General features: G+C 33.2%; 2 protein-coding genes across 2 annotated transcripts in view; one reads left to right on the top strand and one right to left on the bottom strand.

The window, feature by feature from the left end:
• Positions 1-4292: 4292 nt before the first annotated feature.
• Positions 4293-25179, bottom strand: part of LOC126750076 (phospholipase A1-like) — a 34664-nt gene continuing 13777 nt past the window's right edge. The window contains exons 3-5 of the mRNA XM_050459576.1: positions 7783-7986; positions 4987-5364; positions 4293-4925 (exon numbers count right to left, since the gene is read on the bottom strand). Of these exons, the coding sequence (XP_050315533.1) occupies positions 4678-4925; positions 4987-5364; positions 7783-7986 (830 nt within the window). The 3' untranslated portion in view covers positions 4293-4677. The remainder of the gene's footprint in view (positions 4926-4986; positions 5365-7782; positions 7987-25179) is intronic.
• Positions 16690-19211, top strand: LOC126750075 (uncharacterized protein K02A2.6-like). Its single transcript, XM_050459575.1, has 2 exons — positions 16690-18248; positions 18755-19211. Exons 1-2 carry the CDS (start codon positions 17213-17215, stop codon positions 18772-18774), a joined length of 1056 nt encoding a protein of 351 aa, XP_050315532.1. The 5' UTR covers positions 16690-17212; the 3' UTR covers positions 18775-19211.

The raw sequence follows: 25179 nt of genomic DNA, 5'->3' as shown, positions 1-25179 counted from the left end.
TATTATGGATTTTGATGGTAAATAGTCCCTGAATACTATTTTTTTATTGTATTGTATTGCCGTTATTATAAGCCGTAATCCGCCAACCGGACTCTAAACGATTAAGCTCCGTGCAGTAGTACGTGGTACTTGCTCACAGGCTCAAAGCGGGGTTGCCGTTGTCTGTTAATTTTCCCGCGACTGAATAAAGATGACGCTTCCAAGAAGTTGCCGCCATTGTGGGAAAGGAATAGGCAAGAAAATAAAATTGCAATGTGGCATATGTAAAGGTCTTTACCACTTAATATGTGGGAATGTATCGGAGGTTGAGACACGAATTATGCAGGAGGATAGGACACCCTGGAACTGCAGTACTTGTGTTCGTAGATCATCGAGTCATTTTTCACAGCCAACTACTTCAATTCGAGACAAGGACGCGTCATTTATGAATCAAAACAGAAGGAGTTCTTCCCTCTTTGTTCCACAGTCTGAGACTCTTACATCGCGTGATACTGAATTAAAAGTTTTAATTCAGGAGCTACAGAGTGAGGTCAGAGAAATGAGAAAATCTATGGATTTTTTAAATGAGAAGTACGAGGATGAATTAAAACGCACCAAAGTTCTGTCGGAGATGGTTTCTGAGATCGCAAGAGATAACCAAGAATTAAAAAAGGAGGTACAAAAACTGAAATCAGCCATAAATATGAACGAGACTGCTAAAATAAAAAATAATGTTTGTGTTACTGGACTTCTAGCTTCTGTTAAAGTGGAAAATAAAGATACTTGTGTATTAAAATTGCTACATAGGGTGTGTCCAGACGTCAAAGAAAGTGATGTGGACAAGATGCAACACATACCGGTTAAAAATGGGGTTAAAACCATAATTACCTTGAAATCTGAGAATTTAAAGCAGCGCCTCCTACGATCCAGGGCCACCAAGGAGAAAATCACTGCAAGCAATTCAGGTATGGGAGATTCAGCAACACCGATTTATATAGAAGGGGAGCTCACAAAAGAAACTTATCTACTTCTTAAGAGGACCAAGCAGCATTTAAAGGACTCGTATAAATATATTTGGCACAGAAATGGCAACATTTTAGTTCGAAAAGCTGATGGTGAAAGGTACTTAGTAATTAGGAATGATATGGACTTAGATGAAATTACTGCTTAATACTTCTTGTTATCATATTTTGAGTATATACTTTTTTGTTTATTTATTTTTAATTTACCTATTATAAAATCATTTAAAGAATATGACGGACAAACTAAAAATAGGTCAAATTAATATTCGTTCCTTGTTGCCAAAGTTTATTAATTTTAAATCTTATGTATTAGATAATAATGTAGATATAGTAGGGTTATCTGAAACCTGGTTAACTAATTACACGACGGATGAGTTTCTTCGAATTCCAGGCTATAATTTAGTTAGGCAAGATCGCTCTACTGGTCGAGGAGGGGGGGTAATGTTTTATGTAAAGAGTTTTATTAATTTTCAAATAATTAATTGTTTAACTGGGAATTATGCAGAACAATTATGGTTAAAAATTAAAATTGAAAACAAGATATTTATAGTAGGATGTTATTATAGGCCGCCCAATAGTAATATTAATAATTTTTATGATGAATTTGAGGTAAATGTTTCCACTTTACTAACAGAATGTGACCTTTTCTTGTGTATGGGCGACTTTAATGTAAATATGTCTAATCTGCAATCTAATGTTGTTGAACTCTTCTTATCCATTCTAGAGTCTTTAAGTTTAAAGCAAATGGTGGATGAACCTACTCATCAAGGACTCTCAGGTGAAACAATTTTGGATTTATTTATTTGCTCGCATGAAGAATTTATTAGTTCGGTAAATATAGATTTAAATTCTAACTTTTCAGATCACTATTTTCTAACATGTGACTTAATCTTAAAAGTAGCAAAGCCGGAGGCTTTTTTTCATACTTATAGAGATTTTAAAAATTTTAACAAGGAGGATTTCACTAGGCAACTAGAGACCATTCCATTTGATGTAATTTTTTATTTGACAAATTTAAACGCTAAGATCGATGCATTTACCAACTGTTTAGTAGAACTTTTTGATATTTACGCTCCAAAAAGAACTGTACGCATTACTAAGAAAAAAATTCCTTGGATAACACCTAATTTAAAATATTTAATGTCACTTAGAAATAAAGCTCTAACTAAGTATAAGAGGAGTAAGTTGCGTGATGACTGGGAATCTTATAAAGAGTTAAGAAATTATGTAAGTGCAACTTTTAAGAGGGAACAGAGGGGGTATTTTGAAAATCAAATCAGAATTAACGGATCTAGAGAAAATTGGAAAATGATGCGTGACTTAGATATTTATGGGTCATCAAAGAATAGTGCGATTCCGGGGCGTTGGTCTGCAGAGGATATTAACAACTATTTTGTTAATATACCACAAGTTAATCCTGATGCGGATTTGTTAAATTTTTACCTTAATAATAAATTATCAAAGGCCAATGTTTTTCATTTCAGATTAGCTACGGATCAAGAAGTTAAAGATGCTCTTTTTCAAATTAAATCAAAAGCCATTGGAGATGATGATATTGGTATTGATATGTTGCTACTTTGCTGTCCTATAATTCTCCCTGTAATAACACATTTAGTAAACTATAGTATAGAAAGATCATCTTTTCCTGATAAATGGAAATGCTCTTTGGTAACACCTTTTCCTAAAGTAAATAATCCTGTAGAATTGAAGGACTTACGCCCGGTTAGTATACTTCCTACTCTTTCTAAGGTCTTAGAAAGAATTCTTAATATCCAGATAAGGGAATATGTACAAAAATATAATTTACTACCGGAAGTACAGTCTGGATTTCGACCAGGATACAGTTGCTCGACGGCGCTTTTGAAGGTCACAGATGATATTATTCAAGCTATCGAAAATGACGAACTAACTGTCTTTATTCTTCTAGACTATTCAAAAGCGTTTGACAGGATAAATCACACTCTTCTTTTGGCAATTTTAAAATATCTGGGTTTTAATATACATTCATGCACCTTAATTGCTAGTTATTTGCAAGGTAGAAGTCAAAGGGTAAAATTGAATAGTAAATTGTCCAATGCAAAACAGCTTTTATTTGGTGTTCCACAGGGATCCATTTTGGGACCTCTTCTGTTTACATTGTATACTTCACAGAAGGCCAAATACATTACATTTGCACTTCTTCATTTTTACGCAGATGATACACAAATGTATAAATCCTGTAAGTTACACCAATTGCTACAAACCATAAATCAATTAAATGAAGATTTAAGTACGCTTCTATCAATCTCACAGAAACATTGTTTAGAGCTCAATCCTTCTAAATCTCAAGTCTTACTTTTTGGTAGAAACAGGGCACAAAATTCACAATTACCTAATATTAAATTAACGTTAAATGACGAAAGTCTTATTGTCACCGATTTTGCTAAGAATTTGGGCCTAATTTTAGATAGCAGTTTAAGGTTCACTCAACACATTAATATGTGTATAAAGAAAGCCTTTATCAATTTAAAACTTATATTTAAGCAAAGACACTTATTAACAACTGCAATGAAAAGGATGCTCTGTGACTCTTTAGTGCTTTCTTATTTTAATTTTGCAGATGTAGTATATGGACCATGTTTGCTAGAAAGAGATAAATACCGTATCCAACTAAAACAGAATCATTGCGTAAGGTTAATTGGGGGTCTGCGGGGCAGGGAACAGGGAGTATCGGCTAAATTAAGAGAGTTGAACTGGCTTAGAATGGACGAGAGGCGTATTTATCACTCAATAGTTTTAGTTTATAAAATAATAGCAAGGAAATGTCCAGAATATTTATACAAAAAAATTAAGTTTCGCACTGAAATACATAACTTAGATCTTCGCGACAAAGGCTCTATAACCATACCACGTCACTCCACGTCTATCTTTGAGAGATCTTTTATTTATAATATAGCGAAGCTTTACAACAGGATTCCAAATAATTTGAAACATTTGCCGGAAGTATCTTTTAAAAGAAAAATTAGGTCTTACATTAAATATTTGATGTAGTATATTATGATGTTTTATAGTGGCTAATCTGATTGCAATAATGTTTAGGGTGTAGTACTTATTGATATGAAATACTAAACTCACGAATTTACATATAACTTGCTTTTTTTTTATATAAATTATAGTACCAATGTAAATTGTTATGTAGTTAGTTTTAGCTTAAGGTATAGGGTTCAGTAGAGTAGCTATAAGCTAGACTGCGCCGTAATAGACCTTAGCAATAAGTTTATATCTTTGTATTATATGGGAAAATAAAAGTCATTATTATTATTATTATTATTATTATTAATATTATCCACTTATTAACACACTGTTCAAATAAAGAAATTAAAGAAGAATCTGCCGTAGCACGCTTAGATATATCATAAGCTCTATATCAAGACAATTAATCTGTATTTGGCGATATGCTCCATATTTTTTATTTTATCTTAAGTTGAAATTCTCGATATGTAAATACAACTTTCGCGGTTTTATCAAATTGGTCGAATTTATGTTGAGCTTAGACATGCTTAGAAATTTTTTGGAGTTCATTATTATTTTTGCTCTTTTTTGTAATGAAAAAAAAATCCTATGTTATTTTTCAAATATTATAAATAGCACTTAATTCTTAATTTCAATATAATCTTAAGCATTTTTGACACAAAAATTAAACATGCAACAGTCTGGATAAACTGAAGCCCCCTCCAGTTTTTCTAGTATAAGGTTTTTCCTTATTGGTTTCCAAATAAAATCTGCCAGTCAAAGTGGTATTCAAGTCACCCAAAGGAACGGTTTCCTTGTCGCAATAATTAACCTTAAACTGTGCCCAGTTGCTGCATTTCTGCGCCACCAGATCAGTAGGGTTCAGAAGTGCTTCGATAAAGTACGCATACGCTCTCTGGTGGTCACACATTACTACATGGAAAATAAATATTTAACAGAAATCGTCATTTATTTAAAAGGGTGATACACTTACAAGGATCCTTGAAACTACCCAAGGGGTCGGCCAAGTCGATTTTTTTGCATCCAGGTTGACTACTACCTCCGTTCACAAAGAAATCTATAGTTCCGCATGCGTCGTCGAAACCGAAAGTGCCGCCATCTGTATGGATCACCTCAACTACGTCCGCGTCATTTTTGTTAAGTCGCTTGTCAACCGGTCGGCTGGTAAATAAGGGGCCTGCCGGATCAAGGGCGATTATCCTCGGTAACGTTTCCAGCGTCGCTTTTTTAAATAATTTTCCCACAAAACCGGTAATTTGGCCACCAAGCGAGTGTCCCACCAGCAGGAACTGCTTCTTATCCACTCCGTAATTTTTGTATAGATTTGTCAATAAGTTTGTTATAAATTTACCTAAAAATTAGTATATAAGACACATTATCAACGATCATAGTGCACCTAGCGGCGAATAAGCTACATTTCAACCTATGATAGTTCTAACTAAGGGTATGTACCGTTATCAACTGTCAGTACTGAATTTACTGGACGTCGTTCCGATATTTATTTCAGTTTACTGATTCAGTACCAGGGCCATATCTGGACCAAAATTTTGGGGGGGTTAGGCCAGTGACATTTGAGATATTAGGGATAAAAAAAACTTTAATTTATAAATAGGATTTACTAAAAGAAAATACCAGTTTAAACTAAAAAACACATTTAACAACGTTAAAATTTTAAAAATAGTAATTATAATAACAACTGAATATTTCTTTGCTTTTCCCTCGCAAAACGATTTAAGACCTCTGCGGTATCAATTATAATATTTCTATGCACGCTTAAAAGGGCAAGTTCTGTTAGCCGCTCCTGACCAGTTGAATTGCGCAAATAGTCTTTTAAACGCCTTAGCGATGAAAATGATCGTTCTGATGAGGCTGTAGATACAGGTAACGTAGCCAGAATTTACAACAGAGTATGAATATTGGGAAACAAAAAAGGATTACATGCTGATAATGCATCAAGAGCATTTTTTGGCCTTTCTGCTTGAGGCAGCTTAATCCATTTTTGTTTCCACAATTACTGTAGTTCTGCAGATAACGTATCTAGGTCCAAAAATTCCTCATATAGTAACAAGTCTTCCATTTTTACTATGTGTGCTTCGCACATATTTGGTACTAGACAATATAACAATGAAAGTGATTTTTCGTGATTTGCAAATCTTGCAGATTTTCATCAGTTCTTCTATAAATTGATCAAAAAAAGGAATTGCAACTGTGATTCGAAAATATTCCTCTGCAGTAGCTGCCATGGCATTAGAACGATTCTGCTGTCGTGAAGCTATTCTAGGTATTTTTATGCATTCTTCATCATCTATAGACTTTATAATAGCTTCAGATTTTTTACAAATATTTTTGAATTCTTGATCTATATTCAGTCTCATATTCCTGACCTGACTAATAACAGTATTCACATGCTCAACAGCGCTAAATAGATCAAAATCCACAGTCTGGAGAATTCTGCATAACGGTAGAGGAAAGCAAATAAAGTGGACGCTGTTAACATACTGATAATAAACTCACTGGTCATAATAGCTCGAAAGAACTGCAAAGTTTTTGAAGAGAAGTTTCGATGTCTCTTACTTGTTTTAGTTCTTCTAATGTTTCAATAATGGGTTTAAAAACTTCAGTAAACCTAATTAGTCCATCATGATTTTCCACCCACCGAGTTTCACACATGGATGTTAACTTACTCCATTTACTATTTGGAACATGTTCTTTAATTTTATTTTTTAACATCTCAGTGCGCATAGCTGATATTTTTATAAAATTTGCAATAGATTTTATTGTTCCAATACAATTTCTGATACTCTGAACCTTACAGGAATGGGCAAGAGCTAAATTTAAAGAATGAGCACTACAGTACCCATATATTGCTGCTGGATATTTTTCTCTAATTATAGTCTGGACACCTTTAAAACTTCAAAAAGTAAATTTAAAAAAAAGAGTTATAGTTACCAGTCGTTTCAATTTTATTTTACGTTATAAGATTTTCGGGGGGGGGGTTTGAACCCCCTCCCTCCCCCCTAGATACGGCCCTGTTCAGTACTGAATGACGTCATAAATGCGTCAGTGACGTCATTAATCTTTACTGGATTGACTGGGGATAAAAGCTACTGTAGGTACAGTAAAATAGTGGGGGAATGTCAAAACTGTCAAAGGTGTTGTTGATGTTGATTTCTTGAATCTTCTTGTTTACGTTGTGGGAATTATTTTCCAAGTTCAAAACATAAATTGTTCAAAATAAAAACTATGGCTATGAACCCCAATAATGTAGCAGCCATGATAGTGGCAAACACCGTTTCCATTTTATTATTAACTGATGATGAGGAAGATAAACTGGACCAAGAAGACTTTTATATTGCCCAATTACAGGCTTAAAAACAGGCCCGTATTCGCGTTCCAAATTATTTGGAAAACGTGATAAACCTATATTCCGAAGAGGAATTTAGGATGCATTTCAGGTACCTAGGTACAAATTCAAAAGATAATATAGTATATTACATTACTAGTGAAGAAAGTGATATTTTTCACTCAAGTGGTGATGTTTTTGAAATTTACACGAGTGTATGAAATTTACTTTTTTCATGAGTAATGTAGGTATACACAATTTTTACAAATTACAGTAAAATCAGCACAGTACAATCCTGTACAGACAGTTGAAAACGGTACATACCCTAAAATACACGATACAGTACAAATGACAGTTACAGTTGTCATAGATTAGAAATGTCATTGAAGTGCTTAGAGATGGATCGCTAGATATCGCTGTACTTACTGACGTCATAAGTGTTTATGGACGAAACGTAATAAAACTGATTGGCGGGCTCTTGCCAGTCCACGATGATGACGTAACAGTCTTTATTGCGGATTAAAAATGCATTTTTCATGTCATTCAGCCACGGACTATCTCTGCTGTTTGTCCAGCCGTGGATCAGGAAGACGATTTCGTTTGTCGTATTTCGAAATCTCTCCAGATTGTCTAAAAAGAAAATTGGTAAAAAAAAGATTGTACGTTCAGCTATATATCCAGAACAACTGAGTCTACACAAAATTTACTTAAGTTCTTGTTTGTAGACATATTAGAGGGCTTAATTTTTTAAAAGAACTGGAGATATAATCGTAGTTTTATTTTATAAACAGCTATATCTTAAAAACTATAATGTCTATAGTAAAAATACCTAATATATGATTTGTAGGACTAATTGAGATCTCTATTTTTCTTGTAGTTATCATTTATGTGAAGGTTCGATTTAGGAATTATAAATAAGAATGCCAAATGCGCTTACACCATTGTATATTACTCTCTTCGATGATATCTGGTATATTAGTAGTTATTTAAAAACAGTGTTCTACATAATTGTCGTGCATACGTGTGCAATAGTATTGCATAAATATTTAACAATAATAATAATTCATTGTATAACAAATTAATATACAGTATGATACTTGAAAATAAATAACATATATCACTATTATATTATTGTACCACATCTCCCCCTTTTGAAAGAATGAACTACATTTTTAATGAAATAAAAATGGAATACTTTCGTACAAAAATAAATATTCATAAGGTATATGCGCTTTTTTACTACATTTTACACTTCTATTTTACAATAAAAATAAAATTATTAGAGGTTTAAGGAAAGTGTTAAGAAAAAGATAAGAGGAATAATAGAAAGAAAATAAATAAGAAAGAAAGGATAGAAAAGAAAAGTATTTATCGATCGAATATACATTTAAATATATATTTTTTTTTATTTAAAAATGAAACCTAAAATGTTAACCCTGATTTTACTTAAACAAACTTATTACCTAAATAAACTTATTACTATAATTAAAGTACACATGTACTTAAGTTATTTAATTTAAATAATGTTACATAATTCTTAACTATTTCGAAGCCTAAACAATACGTGTTAAGTTATTAAATTATGAACCTCAATTTTTGCGAAGCTTTGCATTGACTTATGAGTACATAATATGTATTATAAAATATTAGGTTACAAGGTTAGTAAATTAAAACTAGTACATGTTTTCTTTTCGGTACAACTGCTATAATTGACATAATTAATTGTTTTTCTTTTAATTTTTCTACGATAAACACTGAAAATGGCTTTTTCACTTTAATCACTTATAAAAATGCTGGAATCTATTTTTATGCACTTTCATTTTAGCGTCACTTTTACTATTACTTAATATACAATTTACACCTTCTACCTCCTCTACTACGAAAGGGCCTTTATACCAAGGGTCAAATTTCGTTCTATTTTCATTATTTAAAAGTACTGAGTCACCGGGTTTTAAATATATTTCTTTAGACTGTTTATCGTATTCTAATTTTCGCTGAACTTTTGCTTTTTGAATAAAATCATTGGCTCGTCTATTTGCAATTTGTAAGCGATATCTGACTTCTTGATAATATGCGTCGTTATTATATACAGGGTCTATCAAAGTACCATTTAAAATATTAGAAAAATCAACCTTACGTGCAAAAACTAATTCAAATGGCGTATATTCGTGATATACACTGGGAGTTGTGTTATAACAAAAGCTGAAATAGTTTGTCCATTCATCCCAATCGTCTTGCATTTCGTTTATGTACATTCTAAGAAACTCATTTAAGACTCTATGATTTCTTTCGCAACCACCTATAGTTTGACTATGGTAGGCTGTCGAAATAGAATGTTTAATTTTTAGAAGTTCAGAAAGTGATGTAAGTACGTCGTTTTTATACTCAGTGCCCATATCGGTTCTGATTTCCTGCATTGGGCCATAATTAAGAATAAATTCATTAAACATTGCCCTAGCTATAGTTTTAGCTTCTTTATTCGGAATAGGGATAATTTTGATAAATTTAGTTAACTCGCACTGGATTTTTATTGCATACATATTGTTGTTAGGAGTTTTTCTGAATGGTCCAATCGTGTCGATACATGTGATGTCAAATGCTTTTTGTGGTGTAGGTGTTATTACCATTGGCTCTGAATGAGTTATTTTTCTCTTATTAATTTGACATTTTTGACATTTTTTAACGTATTTGTTGACATCGCGGGACATTCCTTTCCATCGGTAATTTGCTCTTAGCTTCTTAAGCAATTTTTTCTGTCCACAGTGACCTCCGGTAAGTGGATTATCATGATATTCCTGTACTAACGCTAACTTGTCATCATTATTTTTAATAATTTTGGGCTCTTCATACAGAAAAATAGTAAGATTTTTTAATTTACTTAAAGCAATATTTTTTAATTCGTCTATTGTGCACAATTTAAATATTTCATCTGTTATTTTTAGCTTTAGTTCCTTAATGTTGCAATCAGCAGCCATTTTTTCCAGCTTAGACAAAACTGTTCCTAAGAATGTTTTGTCATTACTGATTAACATTTTATCCTCGATCATAAAATCTTTATTCTTACCCATAAGTATCCATAGATATTTATGCTGAATTTTAAATTTTACATAAGCTAATTTTAAAACATTACTATTTTCTAAAGTCTCTAGGACTTTTGGTTTAACCGTAAACGGCATGCTAGCATTCTTGCTATTATCTTCTGTTAAGGTAGTATCCTTTTTTGCCATTGCCCGTGTTACTGCAAATACGTTGACTGTTTTGTTATTTATCGCCAAATCGCTTAATTCGCTAATACAAATTCTCGATAATGCATCTGCTCCTACATTGTCCTTTCCTTTAATATATTCAATTTCAAAATTATATTCTTCTAAATCTAATCGAATCCTGGTAAGTTTTGAAGATGGGTCTTTCATAGAAAAGAGATACACTAAAGGCTTATGGTCAGATTTTACCAAAAATTTATTTCTGTACAAATATGGCCTAAAATACTGAATCGCCCAGTGGATGGCTACTAATTCTTGTTCTATAGTCGCTTTATTAGATTCTCCTTTAGTGAATGATTTTGAAGCGTAAGCTATTGGCAATTCTTGCCCATTAAAGTTTTGTGATAATATAGCGCCACAAGCATTTTTTGATGCGTCTGTTGTTAAAATAAATTGTTTATTAAAGTCTGGGTATTGCAAAATTTCGGGTTGCAACAACGAATTTTTAAGATAAATAAAAGCTTGTTTACATTTTTCACTCCATTCGAATTGCGTATTTTTTCTTGTTAACATATTAAGAGGTTTTGCAATTTCTGCAAAGTTTCGAATAAACCTGCGATAATAGTTACAAAATCCTATAAAGCGTTTTGCTTCATCAGCATTTCTAGGCTCTGGGTATTTATTAATAATGTCGTATTTTGACTCATCAGGCAAAATTCCATTACTAGTAATCCTGTGACCTAGGTAAGTAACTTCTTGCGAAAAAAAATTGCATTTTTCGGGATTTAATTTTAAATTGTATTTTCTGCACGTTTCAAATACACTACGTAAATTTTGTAAATGATGATTTTTTGAACAACCAATTACAATTACGTCATCCATGTACAAGAAAGCCTTTTCAGGTGTTATTCCAGCAAATGCTATATTCATCATCCTCTGGAAACTGTTTGGGCTTATTCTGAGGCCAAATGGTAATCTTGTAAATCTGTAGCTACCTGTACTTGTACTAAAAGTTGTGAAATCTCTAGATTCTTCTGCAAGTGGTATTTGATGAAAGCCCGCCTTTAAATCTAGGGTTGAAAACCATTTAGCACGGCCTAGTTGGTCTAAAATATCGTCAATTCGAGGCAATGGAAATTTATCAGGGATAATTTTCTTATTTGCCTCTCTAAAATCCACTACTAGTCGCCATTTTTTATCATGACCCTTAGATTTCTTAGGTACCAAAAGGATTGGACTATTGTAAACAGCATTAGATTCCTCTATTATGTTTTCCTCTAACATTTTACTTACCTGCGCATTTATTTCTTTAGATTGGGAAAGCGGTGTTCAATAATTTTTTATATAGAAAGGTTGCTCATCAGCTAATTTACTTTTTTGTTTATAAAAATTGTTTGTTGTTAATTTATCACATTTTAACCCAAATATATCAGCAAATTCCATGCATAATTCGGTGGTTTCCATTTTCGCGCATTCCGGGATGTTTTTATTTAATTCCTTTAATAGTTGATCTAGGATCGGTTATTTTGATTACAATGCAATTGATAACACAAAAAGTTTTTTAGGGGTTCGGTTACAATTTTAGGATTATTTATGGTTATGGTTTCGCACGTTGTATTTAGAATTTTAATTATTGGACTTGACCTAGAAATTATGGTTGATGCTATGAAAACGCCAGGGGATATTTCGTTATTTAATACAACCGAATCTTCTTTAAGATATTTTAACTTTTCTACTTTTTTAATTATTTCACATCTCGGGGGGATAATTAACATATCTTTTGCAGGGCTGTGATGAATTGGTATAGAGATTAAATTATTATGCAGTCTTATTTGCATTGTCCAATTAGAGTAGTCCAATTGACATTGATATTGTGTAATAAAATCTCTACCAAGAATTCTATCTGCTGGTATGGGAAAATTATCCTCAACTATGTGAAAATTTTGTTTTAAAGAAACATTGTCAATAAACATTACAGTTTTAGTAGTACCTATGGAAGTTATATGTCCTTCTGTAACACCGTTTATCCTGCTAGCATTTGCTCTGTCAACTATTTGGTTTTTATCAATTTTTGTTCGCTTAATTAAAGAAATATCGGCACCAGTATATACGATTAATGTTATTGTTTCATTTTGTGTCATTTGGGTCTGAACGACGATAAAATTTGACAACGATAGGTCTATGTTAAAAATATTTATTGCTCCCCCAATGGACCTGGTTGGGGTGATAATTCGTTTCCCGAATTATCTGTCTCAAAGCTGCGCACAGAATAGTTTCCTCTGCCTCGTTGAGAATAGCCCCTGTGACCTCTATATCTGCTATGGCCACCATGATAATTATTATGGATAGAAACTTTAGGATTTCTATTAAATCCTCCTCTTTTCCATTGTCCTTACGCCCTAGGATAATGACCTGTATAATTTGGATTTCCTCTATTGTTGAATCGATTTTGTGTAAAAAGGACTGTAGAATTTTTTGATTCAGTTTCGACGCTAACAAACTTTGTCAAAGCGTCTTGAGTTGTGTTGAATGTGCCTGCTTCCATTATCAACCTGGATCTTTCTGAGGTTGCATTCGATTTTAGGGCTTTAACTGCAATATTAGTTGTATAACCCTCTGCTACATTTACTGGTACACCTTCATTTATGTAAGCTCTTTTTAAGCTTGTTGCTAAAGCTTCTATGTCAGATGCATATTTTGATGTATCGCTGGATCCTTGTTTAAGAGCTAATAACTTTGCCGAAACTAACTGCGAACTTTCACCCTTAATATTGCTTGTTAGTTTTTGAATTATAATTGGTATGGTATCATTATCGCCAACAAGGTCTCTTGCTTTACCAACTAATTTAGTTTTAATAAGAGCCACGGCATTTGCTTCATGCCCTTCGTAATTTTCTTGGATTAAAGTTAGTGCGTCAATAAAAGATCGAAGGTTATCCGCTGAGCCATTAAAATCATTGCACAAAACCCTGCTGGTGAAATTAAAAAAATCCATTTTAGTCATCGCCATTTTGCCAGTTTCAATTTTAATTTCAGTGTTTGTATTTTCTTCGTCTGAACCCTCTGAAGAGTTTTCACTGTCAATAATATCCTCCTCAATCACGTTTGAATCAATTAGTTCAGTGCACGATGTAGGTATTTTATACGAAACATTTAATACTTGATATACCCTGACTCTCTGACCTATCTCTTGAGACGGAAAAAAGTTTTTTAATAGCAAAATACTGTTCTTCACTTAAATTTTTGTAATCATGTAATACAAGTTGCACAAAGGTATTATAGTATTTAAGTAAATTATCCCCCAACTTCTTTTTTAATTTCCTCTAATTTAGATATTTTTTTCTTTAAGACTCTTTTTTATTCGTTAGTAATTAATATTTTTAAATTTGATAACTTGGCATAAAGTTCTTCCCAAGTTGATGACATAAAAATAACTAAATTTAGCCTAAATTACGGTAAAAAAAAATCTAACATAATAGTAGTACATGAAAAATGTAAACAAAAATCCAACATAAAAATTATTATTCAGCTATGTTAGCATTTTCTTAAAAATTAGCTACGTAAAGAATATCCACGGAAGGCACGGGCTCTCAAGAGTGGGGGGTACGGCGGAGGATTGCGTGCGAGTACCGCTCCGGGGCAGATTCGATGATATCCGCCTTGAGAGACGACACGCCTTACGTGGTAGATATTGTTGTCAACATTTGTATTTTTTTAATAAAAACTATATTAATTTCTAACATCAGAAGTGGGATCGGCCCACAAACACATTTAAGACTTAAATTTCAAAGATGAGTGCCGACGCGTTGCTAGAACTTTTTCAAAAACTGCAAGATTCGCTGCAGGCACCGCGACGCGCCAATGACGACGTCGCGCTACCGGTATTTGATCCTGACCGAGTAGATTCGGGTGCTTCGAATTGGTGTAGTGAAATTATGGAAATCAGTGCTGAACTTAAATGGAATCCAAGAGAAATGGTTGCACGGGCTGGGAAAGCACTTCGGGGAGAAGCCCGCAAGTGGTTCGAAAACTGGCAACCGGACCAACGTGATTGGAAGACCTTTCAATCCACGATAGTGGATCTGTTTCCACCAAAGAGAAATTTGGCCGAAAAATTGAAAAATGCTGTTTTGCTTACAAGCGAGCCGTTTGCTACGTACTGTGAGTATGCAAGAGAAAAATTAATTTTATTCGAACGCACTAAAATCAATTTTACTGAGTTAGAATTAATTGAGCTTGTAATCGGTGAGATAAAAGATGTCTCTGTTAAAATGGGAGCGTTAAATAGCAACGTAAAAACAACAAGCGAATTGATTACTCTGCTTTCTGGTTATTTTAAAAACACGCGTAAGCGTATTTTGGAATTGCCCGAGTCTCCTTCAAGTACCGCTGGACCATCAAACAAACGTCCAAATCTTAAACGTTGTTTTAACTGTAATAAAGTGGGTCATTTAAAAGCCGAATGTAAATTGTCGGAAAAATTAAATTTTAATCGAGAATTAAAACCAAATACTACTAAGCAGTGCGGGTTTTGTAAGAAAATGGGTCACGACTCTGATTCATGTTGGGCAAAACAGCGTATCGATAAAAATAAATTATCACACGTAAATTGTTGTAAGGGTGTAAATTCATTTAATAATTTAACGCTAACCGTGATTAAAGGCACCCCACTACATTGTTTGATTGATACCGGGTCCACCTGCTCCCTAATGTCAGAAAAAACGGCAAATTTAATTGGCTGTAACGTTGAATATTATGTTACGTCGTTAAAAGGATTAGGGGGTGGTCAAGTATCAACTTATGGTAAAACTGTGGTTACTGTAGAATGCGAGAATGTTTCAATCGAGATTTGTTTCTTCCTTGTGCGAAATCATCAATTAGAATATGAAGCGATAATAGGTAGAGACGCGGTACATTACAATGATATAACTATTTCGGTTGACAAAGACGGAATTGACATAGTCCGTAATAAATCTGGTCCAAATTATGTTTATATTTTGTCTGAGCTGGGTGACGGCGCCGGCGATATCTTAAACGATATTATCATGGGTACTCTTGAAGGTGAAGAACGTAATAAATTATTTAAATTGCTTGAAAAGTATAGAGAGATTATTACTTTTGGAAATGCTGTACGTTGTATTAATACGACAGAATTTAAAATTGATCTAAAAAATGATTGTATTATAAATTATCGCCCGTACAGATTATCTATAATTGAACGAGAAAAGGTCAGAAATTTAGTGAAAGATTTATTACGGAACAATATCATTCGGGAAAGTAATTCTTCTTTTGCAAGCCCTGTTATTTTAGTTAAAAAGAAAGACGGGGGAGATAGGCTGTGTGTAGATTTTAGGGCCCTTAACCGTAATACTCAAAAAATAAGATATCCATTACCACTAATTGAAGACCAGTTAGACCGCTTAGGTAAGGGTAAATTCTTTATAACCCTCGACATGGCATCTGGTTTTCACCAGATACCAATAGCCGAGGATTCGATTCCAAAAACTGCCTTCGTTACTCCCGATGGGCACTACGAGTACTTAAGGGTAACCTTTGGCCTAGCTAATGCACCAGCTGTATTTCAAAAAGCTATAAACCAGGCTTTAGGGCCTCTTAAAGACTCTATTGCCCTTGTGTACCTCGATGACATACTGATCCCCTGCCCCAATATTAATGAGGGTTTGAATTTCTTAGAACAAGTGCTAGAAGCTTTTGCCAAAGCGGGTTTTTCTCTAAATATTAAAAAATGCCGTTTCTTTGAAAAAAGCGTTGATTATTTGGGTCGAAATGTATCAGCTGATGGTATTAGACCTGGTAAAAGCAAAATATTAGCTTTAATAAATTCCCCTTTACCTACTAACGTTAAGGAGGTTAGACAAATGATGGGACTTGCCAGCTATTTTCGTAAGTTTGTCCCTGAATTTGCAAGCAGGACCGCATGTATTACAAAATTGACTAAAAATAGCGTTAGCTGGGAATGGGGTGAAGAACAAAATGTGGCACGAAATTACATTATTAACCATCTAAGCAGCGAACCGTTGTTAACTGTCTTTGATCCTACTTTACCAACGGAATTACATACTGACGCCAGCTCCATCCGATATGGAGCAGTGTTATTTCAAAAACATAACTCCGAATCTCGTGTTGTTGCGTATTTTAGTAAGAGAACCACCCCGGAAGAATCTCGGTACCATTCTTATGAGCTGGAGACGTTAGCCCTTGTTAACGCGATTAAACATTTTCGTGTTTATCTATTAGGCATTAAATTTAAGGTCATTACAGACTGTAACGCTATAAAAGCTACAGCTCATAAGAAGGACCTTCTTCCACGCGTTGCAAGATGGTGGATTTATTTGCAGGATTTTGATTTTAGCGTTGAGTATCGTAAGGGTAAATATGTTCAGCATGCCGATTATTTTAGCAGGAATCCACCATCTGAAGGTCATTGTGTAAATATTATACATCAAAGTTCGTGGCTTGAAGTCGAACAGACTAAAGACAACGAAGCTCAGGATTTAATTATTAAGTTGAATACAGGGGAACCGGGAGTAGTTTCGGATTATGATATTAAAGATTCGTTGCTCTGCAGAAAAATTGATAAAAATGAGTTACGATATTTTGTCCCAAAGGGCTCTCGCTTTGGGTTAGTCCGCATGTATCATGATGAACTTTGTCATATTGGGGTGGATAAAACAATAAGCAAAATTAGAGAGCAATTTTGGTTTCCTCGAATGAACGCTTTCGTACGAAAATACATTTCACATTGCTTAAACTGTGTCTCTAATAAAAAGTTACCTGGCCCTAAGCAAGGTTTTCTTCACTCAATCGATAAGAAACCAATTCCTTTCCATATAATTCACGCAGATTGTGTTGGACCCTTTAAGACTACGTCTGACGGTTACAAACACATTTTGTTACTTATGGATGGCTTCACCAAATACATTTTCTTAATTCCTTTAAAGTCATTAACTGGTGTCGAAATGCGTGATAAATTAGAATTGTATTTAACTTTATTTGGAACGCCTTCGTTAATAATAACTGACAGGGGCACAAATTTTACGGATAAAAATGTAACACAGTTGATAAAATCTTTTAAAATAGAGCACCACTTGGTAGCAACAGGAGCGTCAAGAGCAAACGGACAGGTAGAGCGATATGTGGCTACTGTTACTACTATGCTCAGAGCGGAAATAAACAACGGGTCAGAATGGACGAGAGCAGTTCCAAAAATACAGCTTACTTTAAACAGTTCTATACAAAAATCTACAGGGTTTTCACCATTAAGATTACTAATAGGTGTCAACGCAAATAACGCTCCTATACAGGGATTAATTGACTCTATAGGTGGAGGGGTTCATTGTAATCTTGATATTGCTAGTGATAGAGCTCTTGCATACAGCAGGCTACAGCAAAATGCGGCTGCTCAGAAGAAAAGGTTTGACGAACATCGCCGTAATAACCATACATTTCTAATGAACGATTTTGTATTCGTTCCAAAATCAAACGCGAGGGCAGCAAAATTAGAGCCTGAATTTCGAGGCCCCTACAAGATTGTTGAAATCTTACCTGGTGATCGATTTAAAGTCGAGAATAAGCGTTTTAAACGCGGTCCCCTGATAATCGCCAAAGATCATCTCAAACTTTGGCCTGGAGAGTGGACTGATGAATTTGTTTCTGAGAACGAAAATGGTAAGCCTTGTATTGTTTTTTTTTTTGTCTCTTTTGTGTATGGATGAGCCAGTGTTAGCATTTATTTTGCACAATACTGGGGATTTGCTATTTTATTAATTTTGTTAAATGTTGGACGGATATTGTTGAAATCCGAGGAACATGAACAGAATTTTAATTAATTACTTTTGCTAAAATGTTGGACGGATATTGTTGAAATCCGAGGAACATGAACGGAATTTTAATTAATTACTTTTGCTAAAATGTTGGACGGATATTGTTGAAATCCGAGGAACATGAACAAAATTTTAATTAATTACTTTTGTTAAAATGTTGGACGGATATTGTTGAAATCCGAGGAACATAAACAATCTTATTGTTTCAAGTACAAAAGGTGGAAACTTTACTAAAGATTGAGAAACGTAGTTTAAAAATAAAAAAAAAAAAAAAAAAATTGGCAAGATTTTAATGCTGCATGGGCACACTTGAAAACTGGGGTTTAAAAAGGTTTTCTTTCGTTGTTACAGAAAATGAGACCCAACAGTAGCTGTGTGCGAGTTGCGATGTTCTAAGCGGTGTTGTTACTGCGTTGTCTACGCCTAAACATCACGCCTTTTCGATTTAGTAGCTATTTAGAAGTAGTTTGTTATTGCTAAAAAAAAAAAAGTATTTTATATTGTGGCATTATATCATAATAAGTAAGACATTCATTGTATATTTTAACCTCGTAATATTTTGATTATACTTTTTACAGTGGCAATTCATGCTGTTTTTATTTTATATGACTCAAAAAGAATTGTTGGTAAGCATTGGAGGTATTTCGAGAGCGAAATACAGGTCAGTCTGGCCGTGTTAGCATTTTCTTAAAAATTAGCTACGTAAAGAATATCCACGGAAGGCACGGGCTCTCAAGAGTGGGGGGTACGGCGGAGGATTGCGTGCGAGTACCGCTCCGGGGCAGATTCGATGATATCCGCCTTGAGAGACGACACGCCTTACGTGGTAGATATTGTTGTCAACATTTGTATTTTTTTTTATAAAAACTATATTAATTTCTAACAGCTATATATATGTAATATGTAACTTTATAATATATTATTTAATATATTATAATATTATAATTTTCGATTACTTTATGAACTAATAAAAAAAATAGTTTTACCCCCAAAAATATTTTAAAACTGCTAAATAGCCAAAAAATCTTATTCTAATAATACACAAATAAATAAAATTACATACCAACTATAATATAACATTTGTGTGGTCCATGTCCTGGGACGGATCCAAAATCTCCTTCTTTTATCTTCCAATAAACAGGTGGCGTTTAATCGCTCGTCCTTAATGTCACTCCTTTCAGGTTTTACTAAAATGTTTTTCTACACCAACACATTGCTTCTTCTTTCACTAACACGGACTCACAAACACAAACCACTATGTAATAGTCTTACTTAGACATCACCAACTGGAGCTTTCAGCATAAGACTTCTTGACAAGTCTCTTTTCATATTTCTGCGGTAAGCCTTCCTAATTTTTAGTAACACCAAGGTTACAACAGCCACAGTGATTATATACAGCAGAATACGGATATCCATAGGGACATTTATAGCTTGTTCTTCCACTATAAAATTGGAGTTTACAACACCTGTGTCCGTAACTTCAGCATGCTTGGTGTTAGTAGTACCCATATTGACTCACACTGTATGTTACTGTACATTAGCACACTTTACAGCAACTAGCTCCCATACTTTTACCACGGTTTTACTATAAACATTTTTCTTTTTGTACTATATACATATAGAACAATTACTACTCTTACTGAAAAATGCACTAAAAAATGGTGTTTGGCACTGGCAGGGTCGCCATGTGAAGGTTCGATTTAGGAATTATAAATAAGAATGCCAAATGCGCTTACACCATTGTATATTATTCTCTTCGATGATATCTGGTATATTAGTAGTTATTTAAAAACAGTGTTCTACATAATTGTCGTGCATACGTGTGCAATAGTATTGCATAAATATTTAACAATAATAATAATTCATTGTATAACAAATTAATATACAGTATGATACTTGAAAATAAGTAACATATATCACTATTATATTATTGTACCACATTTACCCTAGAAACTAATAAAACTTGAGATATTCGTGGTTTTATTTTATAAACAAATATATCTTAAAAACTACCAAGTCTGCAGTAAAAATAAAATAACTCCGAACACACTAAAATTAAGATACCTAAAATTTATATGGTGCAGTCATATTAGGTCCAATCTATATCTAAATGATGCACTGCTACATGTGACATTAAGTCGCTCTTTATAAGTCAATGTTGACTTATCAATATTTCATTTAGATTTAAGAAAGTTTATAAATTTAGGTTGAACTTTTCCAAACCTTTTTACATGATATTAATAGTAAGGTGACCACACTAAACAGCAGTAATCCAAGTAGCTCCTAAATAGGAAAAAATTAATTTTTAAAAAATTTTGAAATTCCTACAAATTTTGAATTTTTTTAAAGCTTTGCCAGTTGTATGACTCATATGATGAGTGAACCTAGATTCAGAATCAAACAACACACCAAGATATTTTAGGAGATTTACCCTTATTAGCTCAACATTATTCAATTTAGAAATATCTGCCTGCAGTTCTTTCCGCTGATTCATTGGATATCCTTTTAAAATTTTTTAGATTGTCTGCAAATTATGCTTAAAATAACGAAGTTTTAAAATAGGTTGGAATATCATTAACAAACAACTTAAAGAGAAATAAAACCATACGCGATCCTTAGGGTACACCAGAGGTAAGTTCTAACTATTTTGTTTAATATGACAACTATTTTCACTTAAGAGTACGTAGCAAGATAGTGTGTTCGACTTTGTCAAAGGCCTTTTTAAAATCAAAATAACTTATGTCAACCTTATCATCTAACGCATTAGCATAATTGAAGATATAGCTTGAAAGGATTATCAAATTTGTTTGGCAAGATCGACCCTTATAAAAACCATTCTGATTTACCATCTTAGATTGTATTGTAAAAGACTGCCATCAATTCATAATTCATAACTCAGTCAAATATTTTGCCCATAATATTTAGATCGGAGATTGGCCTGTAAATTGTAATATGAGATCTATCTCATCACATCTATCGCGAGTAATTTTAGTTTAAAGTCGATTTCAGTTTAATTTTAGATAATGTCGGACTACAATTTATAAAAAATAGAGTTGGAATCTTATAGTCATACAACCTTTATTTGCCTTTAGATTGATCATCTTTTGAAGAATCTTTAACATATCTTAAACACCTTTTTCTGTCCTTTAGGATCCTTAATGCAAACATCTGCAAATTTTATGTGCTCAGGGTTTCCTAGCACATAACATCTTAATTTTCTAAAAGACCGAAAGCATTTGACGTTCTTCAAAATATTATGTTAAGTGAATGTTAAATAATGTTCGTAATTGCAATCAACAGATGCTTTTGAAAAAGATATTTAACTTTTATACTTCGAGGGTTTATTATATATTTTATTTTTGTTCTATTATATATTTTATTTTATTCTATTCTATTATATTTTATTGTGTTTTATGTGAAAAATATAAATAAAATTTTATATTCCGTCTCTTCGGCACTATCAGGTTTATAACTGCATATAATATTGCATAAAACCTCTCTACCACACTATTCCGATCCTAAAAATTTACAGAATACTCCAGTCAACACTTTTGAAATAATAATTTAGAAGTTCGTAGTTTGCTTTGTGAAAGTTATAATTTAAGTGATCATCCTCCAAATCTATAGAGAAATCACTGTTCATTGGCAAAATTATTTTGAAAGCTATTTATTAATTTTTTTGGTGACTTTCGTTCACTTACTATGATATTCTTTATATTTGAAAATATAAAATCTAAGAAAAAAAGAAGAAAGAAAGAAAATGTGCTATATTACGTAAGAATAATCTTGTGTACAAGCATCCTACAAGCTAAAAAAACAAATCAAAAATACAATTTCAAAAATTGACAAAACAATGAACAAAATTAAACACAAGAAGACAAAACTTTTTGAACATACTTGAATTAAAGATAACTAAATGAAACAATCAATTACTAAATAAAGGTAAACTTGTTGACAAAACTAGAGAAGAAAAAAGGAAAAAAAAAAATCCAAAATATCCAAGGTTAAAACCTATCATTAAAAAAGTCATCCAGGTTATAATATGCCTTAGCCAATAAAAGCGTCTTTAATTCTCTTTTAAATTTCTTAACATCCGATATATGTCTAACACATAGAGGAACATGATTGTAAATTTTTTTACTTATGTAAATTAATGAGTTTTTGGTAAGGGAAGACGTAGGAATAGGTAGGGGAACATCATTTACACGACGAGTCAAATGGCCAGTGTCAGAGGGTAGTTTGGGAATTTTGTGAATAAGAGCAGCTGTTTCTAAGATAAAGAGTGAAAAAAGAGTTGAAGAAGAATGAAGAGGGGTTTGCAAGAATCTCTTAACTTAGCAGAACACAGGTATCTAACTGCTTTTTTTTGAATAACAAAGATAATGTTAAGTAGTCCCTTACTGGTTAAACCCCAAAAAGGCAAGTCATACCGAATATGAGATTCAATAAGTGAAAAGTACACTGAACGTGCAACCACCCTTCCCAGCTCTTGTTTTGCCATTCTTACTGCAAAACATCCAGAAGATAATTTCCCAGCTAAATGTAAAATATGATCTTCAAACCGAAGGCGACCATCCATGGTAATTCCTAGGAACTTGCAGCACCCTTTATTCTGCAAGAGGGAATTTTCGTCAAACATCTGACCCTGAACATCGCACTTAAACCCCATAATAGACTTCTTTTCTTTTCAGTATTCCATGATCCACACAGTCAAATGCTTTGGATAGATCACAAAACACTGCCGCCGATGACTCTCCAGAATTCAAGGACACATAGACGCTCTTCATAAAGCTAAAAACAGCATCATGAGTCTCTTTACCGGCTTGAAACCTAAACTGATTTGCAGACAAAATGCCATTATGATGTAAGGACAAAAATCTGCTTTTGGCAAGTTTTTCAACTATCTTAGAGAGGGTAGACAAAATAGAAATGGGACGGAAATTACAAGGCTGATCCAAATATCCACCCTTATGAAGAGGGATAACCACTGCCTCTTTTAAACATGAAGGAAAAATGCCAATATGTAAAGAATTGTTTATGGCAGAAACTAAAGCATTTAAGGCTGAATCAGGCAAAAAGAATAACAACCTCGAAGATATTCCATCAGCTCCAGATGATTTATGGTTTTTTAGGCGTTTGATTTCATTTTTTACTTCGGTACGATCAACAGGATGAAAGAAAAATGAATGCTCAACCGACACTTGTTGAAGATAGTGTAAGAGATCAATGTTACTACGAATGCCCTTGAGCAAGATATTAGGTATATCACAATAATAGTCGTTTAAAATGTCAGGTCTTAACTCCAGTTCAGATAGTTTTTTATAACAATGTCTAAAATCATTAATAATCGACCAACACACTCTTTGCCTATTTGATGACATATTTAAGCGATCCCTATAATAATTAGATTTTTGCTGCTTTAATTGTCTTTCTGTACAGACTACGGTATTTCTGATGATATACAAGGATATTTTCATTTGTGGTATATTTACACAATTTAGTCAAAAAACGGAGGTTTTTAGCTGAAATTCTAAGGCTACAAGAGGCCCATGGTTTTCGTTTCTTAGTTTTAAGCCTCATTTTAGGAAAGCACTGATTAATCTTATCACACAGAACTTAAAAAAATAAAGTAAGTCTGTCAGAAGCCGTTTCAAGTGCATTTCAATTTACCGAAGCTGTAGCAGCAGAAAAAGCATTGAAATTTCTCCTGCTGAAAATTCTTCCCATATAATGAGATGAAGATAATACAGTATTATATGGCATTTTAGCAAGAATAGCTTCATGGTCGGAAATACCAGATGGGAGTACTGTGCATAAAACGTCATCAAAATTTGTACAGAAATAGTCAATTGTAGTTGCAGATGAAGAAGTTATTCGTGTGGGAGAAAGAACGTGCATTTTCAAGTCGTAAAAATTTAAAATACTTAAAAGAGAAGTACGTGGCGAGGTTTCATCAGTGTAGTTGATATTAAAGTCGCCAGCCAATATAACCTTAGATTGTAGGGACAACTGGGATAAAAGAGAATCAAGTTTGTCCAGAAACATAGCAATATCTCCTGTAGGTGGCCTATAAACACAAAGAATATATAAATTAAAACGCTTACAAAAAGAAAGAGAGAATTCAAAAACATTCTCTAACAGAAAATTATCATACTTATCAATATTACAAAAAATCATTTCAATTGTTTGCCTAGCCTAGATCATGGTTCCTCCATGTATAGATTGTTGACGACAAAAATTTGATATAGGAACATAATCAGATATTAAAAAACATTCACTAGGCCTCAACCAGTGCTCAGTCAGAAGTACAATATCAGGAAAATTACATGTGTCCAGCAAAAGATGAAGCTCATCCATCTTATTTCCCAGGGATTGTACATTAAGAATAAAGATACTTAAGCTTTTCGAAGAGCTAATTTCAATCTTACTAGTAGAATATGAACATGAATGAGATTCAACCTTCGTGGACATGTCTATAAAAAAGAAGAATTCAATTCACGATCAGTAATCTGTTCAGACTCATTAATTTGATGATTCAAAGACAATTTATTTGATGAAATATTAATTTTAAAATATTTGAAAATATGTGCATGTAATAATGATGCCAAGACTGAACCAAAGTTACTAGCGTAATTAGACTCTAAAATCCCATACAGATTAATATTATTTGCATGAAAAGTACGATAAAGGGCCTTATTACTATTATAGATAACATTTTGGTTTAAATAAGTATAAGGGCTTGTCATCACTAAAGTGTTTGTATCAACATGATTTTA

Source organism: Anthonomus grandis, chromosome 2 (genome assembly GCF_022605725.1).
Source record: "Anthonomus grandis grandis chromosome 2, icAntGran1.3, whole genome shotgun sequence".
NCBI lineage: Eukaryota > Metazoa > Arthropoda > Insecta > Coleoptera > Curculionidae > Anthonomus > Anthonomus grandis.
Note: the sequence above shows the minus strand (reverse complement) of the source record. Positions and strands in the feature narration are given on the sequence as shown.

What these genes read in the sequence shown, in the direction of transcription:
- LOC126750075 (XM_050459575.1), top strand. Translation starts at nt 17,213, where the DNA reads ATGTATCATGATGAACTTTGTCATATTGGGGTGGATAAAACAATAAGC. An exon ending in TGTTTCTGAGAACGAAAATG is followed by an intron (nt 18,249 to 18,754) that starts GTAAGCCTTGTA and finishes TCGTTGTTACAG; the next exon opens with AAAATGAGACCCAACAGTAG.